The sequence below is a fragment of the Crocodylus siamensis genome, chromosome 9, assembly GCF_052110815.1.
Source record: "Crocodylus siamensis isolate JL-2025a chromosome 9, ASM5211081v1, whole genome shotgun sequence".
Lineage (NCBI taxonomy): Eukaryota > Metazoa > Chordata > Crocodylia > Crocodylidae > Crocodylus > Crocodylus siamensis.
The window spans coordinates 68,086,294-68,105,787 of record NC_143403.1 but is presented as its reverse complement, the minus strand read 5'-3'; the positions used below and the strand labels follow the sequence as shown (position 1 = coordinate 68,105,787).

At 53.5% G+C, this 19,494-nt stretch overlaps 1 protein-coding gene across 25 annotated transcripts in view; it reads right to left on the bottom strand.

The window, feature by feature from the left end:
• Positions 1-19,494, bottom strand: part of NCOR2 (nuclear receptor corepressor 2) — a 335,757-nt gene that overhangs the window by 128,929 nt on the left and 187,334 nt on the right. For all 25 annotated transcript variants that reach the window (XM_090062093.1, XM_090062092.1, XM_090062105.1 and 22 more), the window contains one exon: positions 8,602-8,668. In XM_090062093.1, the coding sequence (XP_089918219.1) occupies positions 8,602-8,668 (67 nt within the window). The remainder of the gene's footprint in view (positions 1-8,601; positions 8,669-19,494) is intronic.

Below are 19,494 nucleotides of genomic sequence, written 5' to 3'. Positions count from 1 at the left end.
ATCACTGGGTCCAGCCCCTGCCCCTGGGGTCACAGGATCCCAGCAAAAAAAGCATCCAAATTTCTCTTGAAGGCGTTCAGCGTGGGTGCTTGAAACGCACACCGTCACGCTCCAAGCGCTGTGGGGACTGACTGAGCAAGTCAGGGTTTTACAAGGGCTGCAGGCCAGATTCTGCACTAGCCCAGAGCAACTAAGTGAAGCTTCCTGCTAGCACATCCACCCACTCATCCGCATGGGTCTGTGACCCCTGCCAGCACCTCACAAGCATTTCATGGGTTAAACCCCCTTGTCTGCTTGCTCAGGCAGAGCCAAAGGCATTGGAGAGGTGCATCTTATTCTCACCTGTGGGCCTGGCTAGCTCACTGCTCACCCCCTTGCTGACAGCAGTCCAGCGTCCTGGGGTTGCACCCATGTGAAACCCTGACCCAACAGCCAGCTGGCTCAAGCAGGGGCATCCTTGTCTGACTGGGTAAGCCGAGAGCACAGTGTCACCCTAAAAGAGCAGAGACAGGACAGCCTCTAATGGAGACGCTTCAGTCCTTCACGCTGGGGTCCAGAGCAAATATCAGGTCCACGTGAAGGCAAGGAGGCAGCCAGCGGGGATTTTAAGGTTTTGATCTGAGTGGAACGAATGCATTCGAGGCCACAAATGAGGAAGCGAAAGCAGATGTCGCTTTATAAAAATCGATGGCAAGCCCCAAATCTCTCCCCTTTCCTCTACCCCTTCCCCTCCACTCTCCCACACCCAGAACCATGCTCTGAGCTCTCTGGCCAGCCTCCAGAAAGCTCATCAGCAATGATTTTTCATTAGTCATGGTCCAGGGCACGGCAGCAAAAACACCGTGGATGGATTTCTTCGAGACCTGGGGTCTCCCCTCCATCAGCTTGCCCTCAAGGTGGGAGGGAAGTCTGAAGCTCGAAGACTTCCCGGGATTCTGCCCTGCTCAGATGCCTCTCTCCTCTCAAAGGCCCTGTGCAAAGCCTTTGAGAAGGGAAACTTGGGGAATCCTGCAGGAATCTTTTGGATTGAGCCCCAAATCTCGACTCAGCCAGAGCAATGAATCATGCCCTTGCTCCTGCGCACATCCGGTCCCTGCCGCAGGGTGCTTGCAGAAGCAGCAAGTTGCTCAGAAACAAGCCAAGGCTTCTCTTGCAATGGCTCCACTCCCAGTTCACACCAGTAGAAGGACGCTGCAGGCTTGGCTCTGAACACCCCGCCCCGCGCAGCACTGGTGTCTCAGACGGACTAGCAATTGTGGAGGCCACTGGGTTCAGATGCGAGTGAGGGCACGACCGACCGGAGCAGTGCCTGGGCACGCCGTGACCGAGCGTGGCCTGATGCATGGCGCAGCTTTGCTCAACATCGTGGGCACAGCCAGATTTCAGCTCCTTAGTTTCTGGCAATGAGGCAGAAGGGAGAAAGGACCCAGCTCAAACCGAGTCAGGTGTGCGATGTGGGCAAGCCGGAGCCTGTGCCTTGCACGTTATTCCAGGCCCTGCGGTTCATGCCCTGCAACCCACAAAGGCAGGAGGCTCCTCTTCAACCCCGGTGGGGCTGCAGATCCCATTCCCCTTTCACGTTCACACTGTAGGCTCCTTGGGGCAGGAGCCAACATCTCCGCTCCCGAAGGGCAGGGGCCTGCCATCTAGACAGCCCTGCTTCAGGCACTTGCGCCTCTTTGGGGAAGCCGGAGGTGCTGCCTTTTACCACTGTAACTGGGATGAAGTGCTGGGGTGAAGGCAGGCCCGAGGCAGGATTTGGCTCTGGCCCGGACAGCGCAGCTCCAGCCCGGTTGAGCGGCTGCAGGGTAACAAGGGGGAACTGGCGCTTCCACTTCCGGTTACTTTGGCCGCAGTCTCCTCTAGTGTCATCAGCTCTTAGCACTACCCCACAGGGGCGACACGGCACAAAGGGCTCTGGCAGAGAAGGCATTTCTGCCCTGGGAGCTCCCTGAAGTCCTCTCCCACCACCTTCCCTCCCAGTGGGAGCGCTGGCATCAGCTCTGGCCCTGGACAGCCCATCTGCTCTAGGAGCAGAAGCTACCTGAGCTGGGCCAGATGCCCTGGCACGGAGGGCTTTGGTTACGCCGATGTCGAGGGCTCTGTGGATTCACTTTGCTGTCCCGTAGGCCAAGATGCAAGTGTTTCTTCTAGCCCGGGCATGATCAAACTTCAGCGTGGGTGGCGGGGGCAGCCTTGGTGTGTGGCTCAAGGTAGATTGGGGAGGAGGTGGGCAGCACAGCAGGAAGCAGAAAGCAGAGCAAGAGATCAGGTAGGGAGCACCAAGTGCGGAGCAGAAAGTAGAGCAGCAGGATTGGGCTGGGGAAGGGGACAGGAACGGCACCCGGGGAGGGTGCACAGCTACCTGCTGGAAAGGTTGCTCTAAAGGGACAAGTGACAGGGCCGAGAGGGAAACTGGCTTCCTAGCCCCTCAGGTTGCCCCATCAGCCTGGCACTGAGAGCTAGGAATCGCTCGCTCTGCCCAGATGCCCCCTGTACTGCCTTTGCTCCCACACCACTGCTGGAGCCAACACCCAGGACAGCCCCAGGCATATCATTTGCCTGGACTCCTCTCTCCTTCTGGCCTCCCCAGGGCTCAGCTCACTCAAAGAGCTGGTGCACTGCAGTCTTTACCCCTTGCTGCCCGTCCCTGGCACAGCCTTTCCCCCTGCATGAAAGCCCAGTCCTTGGCCTCCCTTTCAGGGCATTGCACAGAGGCCTTCTCCACCTCTGCTCCGAAGACAATGTCTGCACCGGGTGTACAGCTGCAAAGCTGTCACTGAGGCGTGCAAGGCTGTGGTCTGCACCAGTCCAGCCGGCTGGTCTTCCAAGGCTGCGCTGGTACAAACAGACCTGCACAGCAGCTTTCCCTGTTCGAACCAGAGCAGCTTCCCCTCTGACTAGCCCTGGTCTGTAGCTAGTCCCAGCCACCTTCCTAACCGCCGGTCCCCCCTCACCGGCGGCATCTTCTCAGCACTCCTGCTGCCCACTGTGTTTGCCGACCCACTGTCGTGGTGCTTTGAGGGTGCGACACAGCTCCCATGGTCTCCACTGCTCTCCAGGACTGGGTTTTCAATGCGCACACTTTTCCAAGGGTGCAATCAGGTGCTCGGATCTCGTTGCTTTTCAGCAGCGCGTTCAGGCAGTCAGCTTCCTTGGGGCTCTTTGGGAAGTCCAGCCTGATGCACGAAACCCACTACAGCGCAGCTACAGAGAAGCAAATCCTGGCCTGGGTCTCCCTTGGGCTCTCCTCCACCCACACAGGCCCAGGACTCGCTTATAATACAAGTCAGGCTCAGAAAGTCCTTGCGATCTATGGCTGTAACGCAGGTTTCTCTCCTTTTATGCACAGCTGTCCCCTATTAGGAAACCTGGGGCCTGCCAGGGACCGTGGTGGAAATGGGAGGACTGATCGGTGCAAGGTCACAGCCTGCGGTGGGAACACAAGGGACGGGCAGGATGGCAATGAAGGGGAGACGATGAGCGTGCACAACAAGCAAAGCCCACGGACCTTTCCCCGTAATCAGGCGCGATCTCTGCTGCCCCCAAACCGCCCAGCTGTAGTGCACACGGGCTGCTCAGCTCTGCTTCCCGTGCAACAGAGACAGCTCTCTCCTGGGGGCCAGGCCCTGCCTCGGATCTTGTGTTAATCCGTCCAAATCCATTGAAGGAATAACAGCATAACAGGAGGGAGGGAGGGAGGGGAAGGAAGGACAGTGGCTATCAATTACCTGCTGAAAGCCAGGAAAATCCTCCTCTTTCCCCTCCTCAGAGCAGATCTGCCACCCCAGGCAGGAAGGAGGGAGCCTCGGTGAGCTGGGAAAGCTCCCCTGGAGCCCGGCAGGGCATTTGCATTTGGAAAGAATCAGATCTGATCTAATCAGCGCTTGCCCCTGGCTTTGCACCTGCCCTGCTGGGTCTGCAGCAGCCTCTCTGAGGGCAGCTCTTCCAGGAACAGGGGACCGCAGTGCCTGGTCTAGGTGTCTTTACCTGCCGGTCTCGAACCCAGCCACCCCAGCGCGCATGGATGTGGCAGGCCACAGCAGACACTGGTCCTAGAGGGCAGTCTGGCGGGTGGGTAGACCCCAGCGCCCCCTTCACACCCTGTCGGCTGAGTGATAACGGGCAGTCTGGCTCGGCTAGGCACGTGGAAGATGGCAGCACAGGGGCCTGACCGGAGGCTCGCAGGGCACTCTTTAGGAGTGGCACAGAGCCCAGCTGACCTGTTCCTACAGTGCCCGCCACCCATCTCCCTCCTTGCCTCTGCACAGATGTGGTGAGATTCCCGCGGGCTCTGCCCCTCACTTCACACAAGCCATCAGCAGTGCCCTCAGACGCAGCTCCCTGGGGCGGGCGCGGCGGGGTCCCAAGAGAAGTGGGAGGGCAGCAAGCCCAGTATAGGAGCAAGCCCTGGCCTGGGGATAAGTAGGAGCTTCTGAGTTTCATTTGGGAACTAAGGAAAACAGTCACAAGGGGAGACTGGGGAACTGGAAGGAAAACAGCCAGCTCTAAACCCTGCCAAGTGAAATCTCCTGTCGCGGGTGAGAAGCGATAGGTAACACAAACAGACCGCCATGGCCCAGAGATTTCACAGCTACTGGGTTTTTGCACTTCTCCAAGTGATGCCAGCTGGGCCAGTCTGTGATAAATAAGCATCAGCGGGCGAATGAGGATTTGAGACGCCCCGTGCTGCTGGAAAGTCCTGCTTTTATAGATACACTTTTGGGAGTTTGGCTGGCAGCATCCCGGATGCGGGCAGGAGGTGGCTGGCCCCTCCGGCCATGCATCAGCCTGCGCTTTGCCCCAGAAAAAGATTGCTTCAACAACGCTCGCAGAAGCAAGCCACGCTTGTCTTAGCAAACAGGGACTGAGGAACACGTCAGTCTTGCGGTCCCATCCCGCTGATGCTGCAGTGGGGCAGCAAGCAAAGCAAGATCCCAGCGGGGGAAACGTGTCGAGAGGTTGAAACTCATTTTGTCCCAACTCAGATCTATGACGGAGCCAGAGCTGGGCCTTGGAGTGGGGCCCGGTCTAGGTGTCTTTTTAGTTTTTAGGAGGCTGCCACAGCCACCAGATCTTTGTGAGGTGGGTGTATCGGCCTCTCCTCCCCCTCGCCCCCGGGACCCAGGAACCTCCACAGCGGAAGCTGTGCTCAGATCGACACGGTCCCATGAAAAGCATCTGTTTTGAGGAACTGGCCTTCTCACGTGAAAACAGCTCATTGAAACATGGCCCACTGGCTCTACATGACATGTGCAACTCCCCGCCACGTGACTGAAGCACCTGGTGCCAGGATGGCTCCAGGACAGCCCCATGGCCCCATGGCCGTTGCTCTGCACAAGGGCTGGGGGAAGATGCTGCCCATCCTTTGCAAGTTTAATCACGGGATCGGTGGCAGACTACGAGGTCCCCCTCTGGAGCGCCTAGTCTGCCCCAGCCCAGGTCCGTACAACATGTTGCCAACCTTCAGCGGCATCACCTGATGCTAAAGGGATGCCTGGTTACGTGTTTACTCCCTAAAGTCCCGCCAGGCTCACCGGCCAGGCAAAAGGTATCTCTCTCTTCATACGTATCTTTGCTGGATGCTGCTATGAGTTAAAGCATTGGGCTGGAACAACTCGGGGGCTGTTTCAGAGTCTGTCTCCTGCAGAGATCCCTGCTGGTCAGCTACCGGATCACAAGGGATGGCCAAACCAAGCCAGGAGGACCCCACCACTTGTCTGCCTAAAAGTACGTGAGCGGCTGCAGCAAAGGCCACTTGAATGCTGCATATTGCCAGGGGTTTGATGGGCTTTGCCCCTCTCGCCAGTGTTATAACAGGCCCGGGTTCAGCAAGTTCATGCAGGGAAGGGACGAGAAAGAAGAGAACGTGCCCAGATCCCAAGCCAGGCCCTTTGTTTTCACTTGTGACCGATGTGGACAAACTCTGCATGATCCACACAGCTCATCCTGCTTCCAATTAACGAGGCTGGCATCACCTCTCGAGGGGAAATTCAGTTCCCTCCGTTGTGCCAAACCTGAGGGTTGTTGGAAGGACTCTCTGCCGAGCCACCGGCGACTGGACGCCAGGCAAGCTACCCCTCCAGCAACTCGTACCCCTCTTGCACTCAAAGGCACTGCCTCCAGCTGGGTGCCAGGCTTGAGAGCAAAGGTGGAGGGCTTGGGACATTTCAAAGCAGAGGCAAGAGGATTTCCAAATGCAGCTGGGCTCCTGATCCTTATGGCTGGGGTCTGCACCCCACTTTGGTCAACAGCGGTTCCTGTTCAGGCTCAGAAACTGCTCGCTGGATAAGGAGGAGCTGTGCTACAACCTACCCCCAGCCTCACAGGGACAGATGGTCCACAAACGGCCCCGTCATGACCCACAAAATGACACAGGGTTTCAGGGAAGGCAGCAGCTGCTGCCTTTTTATAGCCGGCTTGGGGGATGCCCTGAGCATGGGGGAAATAACACTTGGCAATATCAGGCTGCGGTTACACAAGGGACCGTGGGCTTCCTCCTTTACCACAGGGAATTCAGAAGAGGGGCAGGGGCTCATTCCAGCTCCAAAGCCCAGACAAAAGCCACAGACTGAGAAGTGAACAGCTCTACATCCCTTTCCCTGACTCCAGGCCAGCCCCAGCCCAGGGCTGTACCTCGGCACCACCCCCACCTCTTATGCGGAGTCACGTATGCCTGTGAGTACCTCCTCCGCTGGCCTAGAGACAACATATGAAGAAGTGAGCGAGTAACGGACAGGAAAAAGCACCCAAGGACAGATTTTTTTTTCCCCTGACTTGCATCTGCCATTCAAACTAGGCGGCTAAATAGCTAAATGTGCCCATTTTGCAAAGAGAAGCAGCAAGTGCACTCACTCTGCAAATTCAGCAGTAGCACATGGCCTGCTCCACGACACAGGCAATATGCTTCCCCAAATTGAAAAATCCCCTTTCGAGGGCATCGGACAACCTTGGCGGCAGAAATGTACCTTTTCTGCACGACAGGCAATTTTTACGCAAGCCGCCATTCAGGAACCATACTCCGCTAGCACAGTTCAGTTGTGTCTCCACCTCCTTCCTACTTATAATAGAGCAACCCATTCTGGATTTAGTACCATAGACAGTCTTGCATACCAGAAAACAACCCTATTTAGTTCCTCTCAGGTTCCAACAAAACCACACGCTGCTTTGCAAGTCTCTATTTTGAGGAAGGGAATACTGATATTCTTCTCACAAATGCAGAAGCCACTGGCTGTTCCAGGCAGCATAGTCTGGGGAAAAGCCTTGCAAAGAAAATGGCCAGATGACTTATAGGTGAAGTCCAACCCACATGAAAGGTGCGGCTATCCCACTGGAATGCATGGCCCACAACTTTGCATGACTACTGGGAAGTGGAATTTTTTTTAAACCCAGAAAAAGGGGGGGAAAAAAAAAAAGAGCGCGCTCTTTCTTATTTGCTGGCAATAACAAGTACGGCTCGGTCTGAAACGTCTCCGTAAACAGCCCTTTAGCAGGCTGCTTTTAAACCACTTCCTAAAGTTGATTATTTAGAATCCTCCCAACAGGTCTTCCTGGCCAAAAAGATTTCATCCAAAAACACTCCCAAGGAAGTCAGCAAACCGGCAACCTAAAAACTCAACCCAACACCACGGCCTTCCCAGAGGAGCCCGACGGCAGCATCGGCATCACGTTCTAGCGTGCGAGGGCACTCTCAGCACACAGCTTCTACGTTTAAAAGAAACCGCTCCCAACCAGCAACCCAGAAATATTATAAAACCAGAAAGAGCATTCCCGCTGTGCCCGGTGCTCCCCAGCCGGGGCACTGTGTTCATTTAAGGAATTTCACTTCATTTGGGCAATGACTACCAACGGGCTCGTTTCCTTGTTTGTTTTTCAGAAACTTTCTCTTTCCATTTCCCATTGACCAACACAGCGGGATTGTAGTCATCTTCCAGACCAACTGTCCTACTCTTTCTCCCCTACTTATTTCAAACAAGCCCTAAAATGGTACTTTAAACAAACCCCAAAGCCTACATAGATCTGCCCAGATCCCTTCAGTCTCACAATAAAATCCATCCTTTTCCTTTCTGCAACAGACAGCAGTCGTTTTGGAAAGGGAATTTGGATTTCACTATCGGTTTTCTTGCCATGGGATTGACTAGGGCTTTGGTTTGCTGTATAAACCACAACTTCCTAGGACATCATTCTGAGGTCAGCTGGCAAGAGCCTGAGATGAATCTTCAGAGCCGTTATCTGCAGTGGAGTCAGCTGAAATTTCACACCCCTCTCAAGGCTTGATTACTCACATGGAGCAGTCATTACTCCACAAATAGTCCTTCTGAAATCAATGGACGGCCCTGCTCTGATTAAGCCAATACTCTGCTGAGCCAGGATATGTGCGGAGGGAAGTACTGCCGGGTCATGAAACCAGTATTTGTGTACGAGTTACTTTTGTAATGAAGGAAGTTATAAACACAGAAAAAATAATGCCCTTGGCAATGGGCCGTGGGCCAGGTTCTCCATGCTGGGATCCTTCCTGTTCTCTACATGAAAGAGCCAGATACTGACTTCTCGTTGTAGCTACTATACACAGTTAAAACAAGACTTCGGGGATTTACTTACCCACTGTTTACGAGCATGATTTCTCCTCTTAAAGTACAAAATTAACTTCTTCCGCATTGCCTGGTTTCTAAAACAGAGAAAAAGATGGGAGTGAAATACAACAGTCTCAGCAAAAGTCCTGTTCACTGCTTCTGCTGTCAGCACCAGCCAGTGGCAAAGGCAGTTTCTACTTTTATCTTTGAATTTGATCAGAGTCGTAGAAAGGAACAGCGTTGCTGCACGGACTCCGTTATAGGTTTAGAGCAAACCTGATTGCAGTAAAAGAGGGCTCTGCTTTGCAGACCCACATGTTTCTTTGACACGCCTGATGGCAAGCCCTCTTTGTGCCTTCACATGTGTGTCATCACGCCCCCTGCCCTTGCAAATAGTTGCACATGTGCAACATTAGCCAGATGGAGATCTATGTGCAGAAGCAGGGTCACCGATCACAGCTAGCACCAGGAATACCCAAAATAACATTGCTGTTAGGTACAATCCCGCACACAGCAAGTAGCTCCACAGGCGCCAACTGGACTACATCGGGCCAGCAGGACCAACCACAATAATATCAGCTTGGAAGTTCAGGCCCTATGGATCAAAGCCCACAAGACAGTAATACTGCACAGGCACCCCGGTGGTTTTCATCTCTCCTCTCCCATCTTGCATACAGCATAAGAGGCTGGTGGTGCTCTCAATAACCCTGCGGTATGCATCAAATTACCTTCAGTTTACTATTGGGAAAGGAGGCAGAGAGGGGGAGACTGGGGAAGAAATACAGGAGCCCTCCAGGTGAGCTCGGGCTACAGTTCCAGGGTATATGGATGCTGCTGCCCAAAAGGATCAGAAACAGAAACAATGCCAATGCCTCATTTGCCCGCATTAGGTTTCAGAGTCAACACTACTTGGACTGAACTAGACTGTTTATACCTCTCCAAAGTCCCAGTCCAGAAAGGTATGCAAGCACATGCCTACCTTTATTTGTATAATAGCCCACAGATTTCCATGGCTCAGTTTAGGCACGTATGTAAGCAGCTGGCTGACTATCTGCAAGCCCGGGGTGCCTAAAGAATAAGGAACAGTGCTTTTCTTTCTGCTATTACACATGCCAGAAACTTGACTGCCTCCTCCTGAGTCTGTGGGCGGCGATGGCACCCATTACCTGGATTAGCTCGGTGATCCCTTTGCTCCTATGGGCTCTTTGCTGGACCATGCTGCCTCAGCCCCTGCAGTAACAGCTAGAACATGGGGGCTAGTAAGTACCATTTCTTTAAAACAAAGGCAGAAGAAAGCTGTCATCCTTAAAACGGCGGGGAAGGGGAGATATTCAGCCCCGTGTTTGCTTTCTGGAGAAGAGAGTATATTAATCCCTCCCCCCATCACCCCACAAAATCCAAAGAATCTCAATCCTAACTTCTCCAAACCTCAGGGTTTGCTTGGTGGCTTCCTAGTTCTTCTTCCTGCTCTCTACATTTTCTCCCCGATTTGCAACCTTCTTGGGGCGGGCACTGCATTTTGGCACGGGTGCAAAGTACTTGGCATACACGGCAGGGGTGCAGATAACAATATAGTGCAGAGCCAGGACTTCTGCTCTCGTTCCCGACAAAACGTGATCACACCACACTCAATGGCTTCGATCTGGCAGATGGACACATCTGGTTCAATGCTCAGTCCCAGTAACACAGCAGTGACTGGACAGCACTCTGTCCCACCTCTCCCCCAGTTTGTCACCGGAGGTATTGGGTGAACGCAGCATCCCTGAGCCCTGGCTGTGTTGCACCACATCTTCATTCCCTTTGACTTTGCCTTGAATGCTTTGATGTAAAAATAGAACTTGATTTCCAAGGTAGCGCTTGCCAGTGGCATCTGCAACCTCCTCACTGAAATGGGAAATAGCAGCGAACTGCTGGAAATGGATCCAAACGTCCCTGGCTCAAGCTGGCAGGCAGTAAACTAGCTCGGCCTGAAACCTGCATAGAGGCAGCAATAGCACGGACTGAATTCATGGTGATGGCAAGTACCTTTGTAGAGCCTGTTGCATCCTTGCAGACCGCAATCGTGGGGATCCAGAAGGTGTGTTTCTGAACGGGGGCTTGAATATCAAGCCCTGTCCTCTGATTCTCTCTTGTAAATCAAAGTGCTGATGATCCCAGGAACAGGGGCAAAAAAAATCTCCCCGCAGAAAGGCAGTATTGGCTTTGGTTCTTTTTGCCTGGTGGGTTGACAAACGACCCGCTGTTGTGGCTACAAGCGGTCAGAGCCCAGCGCACCAAGCATTTTGAGCAAACATCACCAACTCCTCTCCCCGGGAGCAGCGAGCTGGGTGCAAGCTGGCTGAACTTCTGAACCACATCCTGCTGCTCTCCCTTCGTTTTGCAGGTGCTTGTGGAAACGTGTCTTTCCACCTGTCCGGGGGAAGTGCCATTTCTCCCTGTTGAAGACCGGTACAGAGGTACCTAGCTGTGCTAGTTTGAAGCCAGGTGAAAGGAGAGCAGAGTTGCTCCCTTTCTCCCTTAGATGGCAAAACTAAGGCGCAGAAGGGAAGTGACTTTTGGGCCAGTGCCTTGGAGGGACTCAGTAACTGCACCAGAAACAGGGACTAGGATTTACTGGACACCTGACTTTGCACTTTCTGCAAAAGAAGTTGGAGACCTGATAGGTGACGGCTACGTGTAGCCAAGCCACAACATGGTTTCAAGGCTCCAGAGGAAGTGGACCTTTCCAGAGAGGGAACATTTCTTCTTCTCCACCACATCTGCTCTCTCTCTCCTGCTCAGAGCGGTCGTCTGCGAGCCCCGCTCACCCCAGCGGCCCGTGGACTTGCTCCTCGACGTGGCAGTGCAACATCAGGCCGCAGGCGCGCAGCTATTCTGTGTCTGCGTCGGGCTTGTTCCAACCGGCTTGGGGACACAGCGAAACCCAAGACGCATGGATCCACTCGTTCCGGTCAAAACCGCTTTTTCCAAGCCCGTCGCAGCCTCGCTAATCCTCACTGCTCTTCTTGCGGTGCTCTCAACGTCACAGAGCTCCAGGTCCCAGAGTCACGGGATGCGAAAACCTCGCCTTTGCTTTTAATGAAAGTGCTGACCCTTTGCGGTGCTGCAGAGGCAGCTCAGAAGCATAAACCCTGCCAGCTCCAGGACCAGAAGGCATATAAATAAATGAAATAACCCCAATCCATTTGATACCGCTGGGAAACTCCACATTTGCAAGGCCGGCCTTGTGACTGCAGAATGCCTGACCCATGACCCGCGGGTGCTTGCATCTGGTGACATGGTCATGTTGCTGCCGAGATGGGAGATGGCACCAAGGCTGCAGCTCTGAACTAGGGCAGAAGTGAAAATGAAACCAACTGACCAGCCCTATTTTGTGAGGCAAGGATTTCCTAGGCTGATACCTTTTACTGGAGCAAGGGCATAGCCGGGGGATAGCTAGACCAGCTTGTAAGCACAGGCCTCACCCTGTTTTCCTCCTCCAGCCAGTATAAGCAATGGGAAAGAAAAATAAAGCATCTCCCTGCCCCAGCTCCCTGCTGGTGCGAACGCACTAAATCTGCAGAGCGTGAAACCAGAGTAACCCAGCGGGCGAAAGGGGCTGGGGACTGCTAGCTGGATTTCAGCGTTAACCATCCAAGGGCCCCGGTGATGAGGATGGAGGGGAGTCACAGCTACATCCCTCTAGGATCGAGCCCGCTGGTGTCAACAGATAGGGCCTGGCGCGGGAACGCATCTCAACAGGGCAGGGATGCTTTAAGCTCTCCGGCCCCCTCCCTGTCCTTTCGGGGGTTCACTCAAAAGCCGCAGGAGTGGCTCTCTGCTATTTATATACCCAGCAACGAGGGAGCTGCAGCCTGCAGACAGCTTCAAAAGCCAAGGGGAGGGAAAGGGGGGGGTGGCCTCATTAAGAGTTTTGCCCTTGACTTCTGGAACAGGCAGCGCAGCTCATCGATACTTCCCTGGCAGGAGGCTGCTCCCAGAGCCCGGGCATGCAGGGGTCTTGACACTGCTGCTGCTGGACCTGCCTTGCACCCGGTCAGGAGACAGGGCAGCAAAGGAGCGGCGTGCCCGGCCTTGACGAAAGGCTCTGCAGCCCCGAAGCCTGGAAGCGGCTGGAAAGCCGGCCTGTGTGTTACCACTGCCGCAGAGACTGAAATAATCAGCTAACAGAATGGTTTTGGGGTCTGCCCCCCACAAATGCGCTCTGAACGTTTCAGCTCCTTTCTCTTTCCTGCGCGGGGCTGAGCCTTTAAAGGTTAATACCATCTCGGTAAATATAAATATGCTTCACAGTTTATCTCCCTCCACGTACTGCTGTTACTTGGAAACCATTTGTAGGGAGGTTAATTCAGGCCACACGTCTCCGAAGCACACGCTCTGCTCCCAGGGCAAATCAAACAGCGCAGCAAAATCCCTGCAGCACAGCCAGCCAAGGTGAAGCCTGTCCTCTGCTACGGCAGGAGCGGCGTGCAGGCACGCGGCGCTTTACAAAGGTCAGCGGTGCGATACACCGCCTCCTCTCCTCCCACCCCGCAGCAGAAACCCTGGCGGTTCCCTGCGGTTCAGGGTGACGGCAGCGAGCAAGGCATGGTCTCTGCGCTCCGTCTCCAGGCACCGGGGTCTGGAAGGACGTGGAGAAATCAAGTGAAGGGGAAAAAAAAAAAAAAAAAAATCAAGCCAGAAGCGGATGCAGAGAGTCCCTGCTAGCTTTGGTCAGTTCAAAACCTCGGATGCAGCCGTAGCCTCAGCTGCAAAAGGTCATCTGCAGCGATATGGGAACATCCGATTAGAAGGAGCCTCTGGCTATCGAGTCCAATCCCCGTGCAGAGAGGTTGCCCGGCAGAGCCTGGTCAGGATGCCCAGTGGCCTTTCAACTGGCTGACTGCGAATAAGCGTAGTGGGCTACGCCATCTCCAGCATCTCTGCCTCCGAACCAGGCCGATGCGAAACCAGCAGCCATACGCTCAGCCTCCGAGGCAAAGGCTACCCCATAGGGAGATCCTAAAACACAGCTCCGGGCCGCCCTCCGGTTTCAGACGGGGAGGTGCAGCCTGGGGACTACGAGACGTGCCAGAGCCCCCGCCTGCTACTCGCCTCTCTGTGAATGCCCCAGGGTTTTATGTTTTAACTGCTGGTGAATTCAACCAACAAGTCATTTCCACAACGCCCTTGGGGAGGATGGAAATCCCAAGCACATCCTAGGTCCCAGCGACTGCTGTGTTTTATGTGGGGCTGGTTGCACACAGAAGCCAGAAATGGCCCTTGGGGGCATCAAACAGGGGCATCCCAGGGCTAGCAAGGGAGGTGGCAGCTGGCTGAGCAGGGTGGGATGTCCCTTTTTTCCCCAACAGCAGTGAAGATGCCAACATCCTGGCCTGGAATCAGATGCTGCCCAGGGGAGCAGGGGCTCCTCCGCCCCTGCCCAACTGGCATGGTGGGGGAACAAGAGGAGGAAAGACACAAAACCTGACAGATGCCATCACAAATAAGGGCACAGAGTAAACTGCTGCCAACGAAAGGCAATATCCCAACACCCCCCGCACCCCCCAGGACCCAGCCTGCCAATCCTCCTCCCACGAATAATCCTACTTGGCGCAAGGTAGTGCCATAAGCATCACTGCAAACGCTCTCAGCCACATGCCAGAATGGGGCCCCTACCCACCGAACACCGCTGTCAGAGACAGAAATTTCCCTCTTGCTCTCTGGGCAAACCGAGGACAGCAAGGGGACATGCTGGTAACGTGGGTGCTTCCACCTACTTTGCTCAACATGTGGTGATTTTTGGCTTTCACAATGGAGCCAGCGAAAAGGAAACTCACCTCCCTGCCTTTTGAGCTACTTGGCACAGATCTGGCATGCCGTATGCGCCTCCTGGGTGACCCCACATCGAGTCTGAGCCGGCACAAGAGACGCATACAAAAAAAGGAGTTCTTTATTTCATCAAAATTAAATCTCAGCTCTTTAATTACACAGAAACCTTTTGTCCCACACAGCCCACATAAGGGTAGGGCTCCAGCCGGCGACGTGGGGATACGGTTACCTGAACTGCTAGCGGACCAATTATAGCAGGATCTATCCTGCCGACGCAGGGACAAAGGCTGATGATTTGAGTGGCAAGTGCCAGTGCTCCCTGGCAAGACCGGAGCTCCGACACCGCTGGAATCCGTGCGGCGCCACGCCATCGCTCGGACGCCCAACCGGACCAGCCGACAAGAGAAAGGGAATAGCGCCGAACCCTGGGGCTGGGCGTGGGGAGGAACCGACACAATCCGCAGCTTTAGTTTGCTCTGCTCATTTAGCCCAGAGCCCCTGGCCACTGAGATGCGCCGAATTAACAGCGGTGTTCACAACGCAAGAAAAGGGAGCGCGAAGTGCTCAGGAGGTAACGCTCAATGCCTCCCAGGTTACTGCAACCGTTCCCCACCCCGAGGACGTGCTAGTGTCTGCCCACTAACAACAGGGAAGAGAAGATGCCATAAGTGGGTGGCTAAGTACACTCCTGCCCCCGCAAATCCCAGTCTTGTGACACTCCTGGCTGCTCAGTGCTTTTACCTGTAAACCAGCCACAGAAAGCTGGCAGTGCCCATTGGCCTGGAAGCCCACACATAGGACTGGCTTTGATGTGAAAATGCCCTGACGGACACAGGCTAGAGCAACTGCAGGTTCCCAGGCTTAAGCCTGCAGCCCAGCGCTTATCCCCTCCCCGCTCCGCCGCCTCCATTGAAGGTTTCCACTGAACGCACCCGAACGACTCTGGCTGCAGCCCTCATCGGAGCCACCCTTCGCAACACGTCTGGAGATCGATTCACGTCCTCTTTGCATTGTTGGGCAGGAGACAAAACTCAGATGAGTGCCAGGGCAGCTGCCTTGTCATTCATAAAAACCCAGGGAGAATGAATCCGCATTTTATTCCCCTGAAACTGGCTCGGTATTTCTGGTTGCTCCATGCTCCCAGGTCTTGCATACAGCGAGTGCCCGGGAACAACAAGCTGCGAGGCAGGACGCACTTCTCCGTCCTTCAATAATTCATCATACATTAATGCTTCCATGCTCGCACGTGCCAAGGGGACATAAAAGACACGAGCAAAACCTTGAATGGGCTTGGGGGGCGGGGGGGAGCCGTTAGGTGAATTTCTGATGAGGGAATGTGTCTGCGAGGGCTAATAAAAAGACCTGAAAGGGAATAATTTAGCTACAACAGAGCAGGGTACAGCATTTGTGTTATGCACATCAAGGTTTTGCCACAGCTTTAACGACAAATCAATAAGACTCAAAAGAATAAATGACCTGTGCTTTCAAAAACGATGAGTGATTTAGGAGCCCTGTTCAACTCTTACACAAGAACATGAACTGCCAAGGCGGGTCAGACCCGCGGGGCCTCCGGCAGTGGCAAGTAGCAGATGCTTCAGAGGAAGAAAACTAGGAACAGGTCTGCAAGGAGTGACCCAACTCCTCCCAGGAACCACCAGTAGGTTACAACTCTGACCAGCGGGTTTATAACCCTCAGTGGGCCTCTCCCTCATACACGTCCCATCTCTTTAACTCGGTTATAGCGCTGGCTTCCATGGCATCCGGTCTTCCTGAAACCGCTGGGCTCGTCCTGAAAAATCAGGCCCCTTCGTGGTGTCTCGAGATGGGCACCTAAGGAGGGAAGGACTTGAAATCCTGCGTCCTGTCTGAAAGCCGGGGTCGGCATTTTTAGCCGTGCAGAAGTAGCTCAATCGGAAATCGCTATCGGCTCCGCTTAGCAAAACAAATGCAGCAACGGAGTTAACACATCACACAACAGCTTTGTTGTGGTTGCACCTCGAGGTGAGAGCAAACCAGAAACACGTAACAGTTTGGGGACATTTCAAGTGTCATGGCAAAAACCAGCCTGAGCCATTTGCTGTCTGTAATGGAGGGGAAGGAAGGGGGTGCAGTTTCAAAGCCAGGCAAAACCCAGGCCTTGAAAACACCAGTGAATGAGGACTGAAGAGAAGGTGCAGCATGCCAGCTGATGGTACAGACAACATCTGAGCCGCAGCAGCATGGGCAACCTTGAACCTGCCCTAAGCCACTGAGTCCAAACTGGGAAACGCTCTGGTGAAGCCGCTCTGGGGTGTGCTACCACAGCCACCCTTGAGATCCTGATCTCTGGCCTGTGCAAAAGCGGCTGCTGGGGACAGCTCTGGAGCAGCCTCACCAGTGTATTCCCAGGCACGGAGCATGTGAGCAGGAGAGGTCGGGTCGGTCATGCTGGAGACGGTCCATGCTGGGCCACGCCGATGCTGTACTGTAGACACACCCTTGCCGCCCCTGCCAAGTGCTGCTCGGCTCCTGTATGCCTTTCCACTTCCAGCTTCCTCGGTTCTGCACCATGCCCCAACCGCGATTTGCATTGGGTCCTTTGGGCTGTTTTTCATGGCTCAGTGGACAGGAATCTACTGACGTTCAGATGAAAACCCTCCGCTGGTAACCCTCTCCTAGCAGACTGCAGACGATTGATCCTGCTGGGGTAGACGACATCTTCAACCATTTAGTGGAAGAAAAGTTACCACCATTAGGGCCAGGGGTAACAGCAGCTCTTCTAATCACAAGAGATGCAAACTTGCACGCTCAGGGTTTGAAACGTAGGAAAATGTTAACATAAAAAGCGGCAACATGGGTATCACTGCACTGGCCAGCGCATGGTATTTGGGGCCTGGTTTCAGCAAAGTCTCATACAAGGAAGGAGAGGATTGTTCTCCATCCTATTTTTCCTGGGGTCACTGCCTTAGCAGGTTTTGTTCCCCTAAAACTCAGCGTAGGACCCTGGCTTTTGGATAATCTTTAGGGGTGGCTCAGGGTCTTGAAGAAGTCTGTCGACTTGTCATGATACTAATACTGTGGCAAGTCATGCATGTGTTAGCTAGCTGCTTGCTGCAAAGATGGCATGGCAACCCTCTGCAGGGTCTCATTAAAATGAGGGCCACTTAAAATTTTTCCTGTTCTCTTATTTCTTCCTCCTAAATGACAAGAGTGGCAGGCCTTTTTCTTTTAACAAAGCAGGTATTTAGCTAGGCATTCCCCCAAAAGTCTGTAAACAGCTTTAAGACAGGTCAAGTCTTTGGCAGTGCCTTGGATCACACGGCAGATATAGCATACAAAACTAACCGTTCTCACTCTCCGTCTGCATACGTACCTGAACCAAAATGGACCCAAGCAAAAGGGGAACAGGACCTAGCAAGGCAGCTGAAGAGGGCTTAAAAGCTTTTGAAATTGGAAACACAGGAAAGAACTGGGGCATGAAATTAATTTTTACTGTAGTGGGCAAGAGGCAGAGCATCAAACTCCAGGAAAATAACAAAAAGACTCCTATAATGTTGTAGGAAGAGTGTGAATTCGCCTTGTACCTCCTGAATCACCGTATTAATAATACAAGTGAATCATCCTGACTAAGAAGCAACCCAAACAGTGAGATTTAAACCAGTGCTGCAATGCAAAGCATATCTCTGTACAGTAGCACTGCAGCAGTCGTCGTGTGGAGACGCTAATCCTATCGGATCTTGTAGGATCCCCGCTGACCCACAGCGTTGCAAGAATACAAGAGGCAGAACGTTTCCACGGGTGAGCTGGAAAACGAAAATTAACAGAGACCTTTATATTCAGAGAGGAAAAAAAAAAAAAAAAAATCAGCAGGATTGTGCTTCCATGCCCAGGTGGGACTCAGTCAATTATACGTTGCATCATTTTGCTTTTAACGCAGGAGTTAAAGGGAAAAGCAGTCCCAGATTACTTCACCGCGCTGCCGGGAGCCAAGGGCAGTTCTGGCTGGAGCAAACTCCCGCTTGCAGCGAAGTGGTCGAGAGGAAGGCATGATTCATTCGACTTCAGCGCAGGAGGATCTGCTCGTCGTCGTCTTTCCGACTCTGTTGTGCCCTGCGTTCTGAAGAAGCCTCAAGGCACTCCCTGAGGGCTCTGCTGGGAGGATCGCTGCCTCTCCCACTGAAATCCAGCTACGTCGGGGCTGGAAGGTGGAAGCTGCTCTTCTCCAGGAAGGCTACACAAGCACATGGAGAGAAAAGGAGGAACGTGTCGAGTTGAAAACGGAGGAAGCTTGCATACAGGTGGAATAAGAACATCCTGAATGCATCCGGTCCGGACAGTGTGGCTTTTCACCCTTCCCTCTTGCAAAAAGGGCCAGGGAATCCTTATTACCATGAGAGGACGGGGCCTTAGTCTTACATCCCTTCTCTTCTTGTAGGGCTAATGCCCCTTAACGCGACGCTGCGATGCGGGAAGCCTACCGCCAGCCAGCGCCCCCACGTCTTCCACAACAGGGAAAATGACATTCTGGAAGACAAGACCTTTAAACCGGGGCTGCTGTCAAGGACGACTACATCTGGAACCAAGCTAGCTTAAGGGCCTTGCGCTGACCTAGATCTGCAAGTGCATTAAGTGGCATCAATAACCAGCTGAACATGGCTAATTGGTGGGCTTCTGCTAGAAAGGGGGAGAGCGGCGTTTTTCATTTAAAAGACGGAGCTTCCAGATGTTTGCAAATGAAAGCCACTATGAGCATCAGTCCAGTCCCCCTGGCCTCCCTCTGGCTTTTGATTATGACAACCACCCTTAAAAGCACGAGGGGTACGGCAGTCTAGTGCAGAATAAAAATGACAATTAAGGGACTTTTCTTTCACCTCAGTGATCATCACCATATTGCTGACTGCAAATCCATTGCCTGCTCTTGTTACACATAACCCGAAGACTAGGATCGAAAATTCAGAGAAAAACGCTTCTATTTTGCAGAATCCGTTTAACTCGGCATTTGGCAGGCTTCACGTTTAATCATCAGTTTCACTGTTGACTTGTAGTCAGCAACTCGGTTTCCTCTGCTGTTTGTTTGGGTCTTTCCCACAGCAACAAAAGGACCAGAAATCATTACAATTAGAGGAAAATG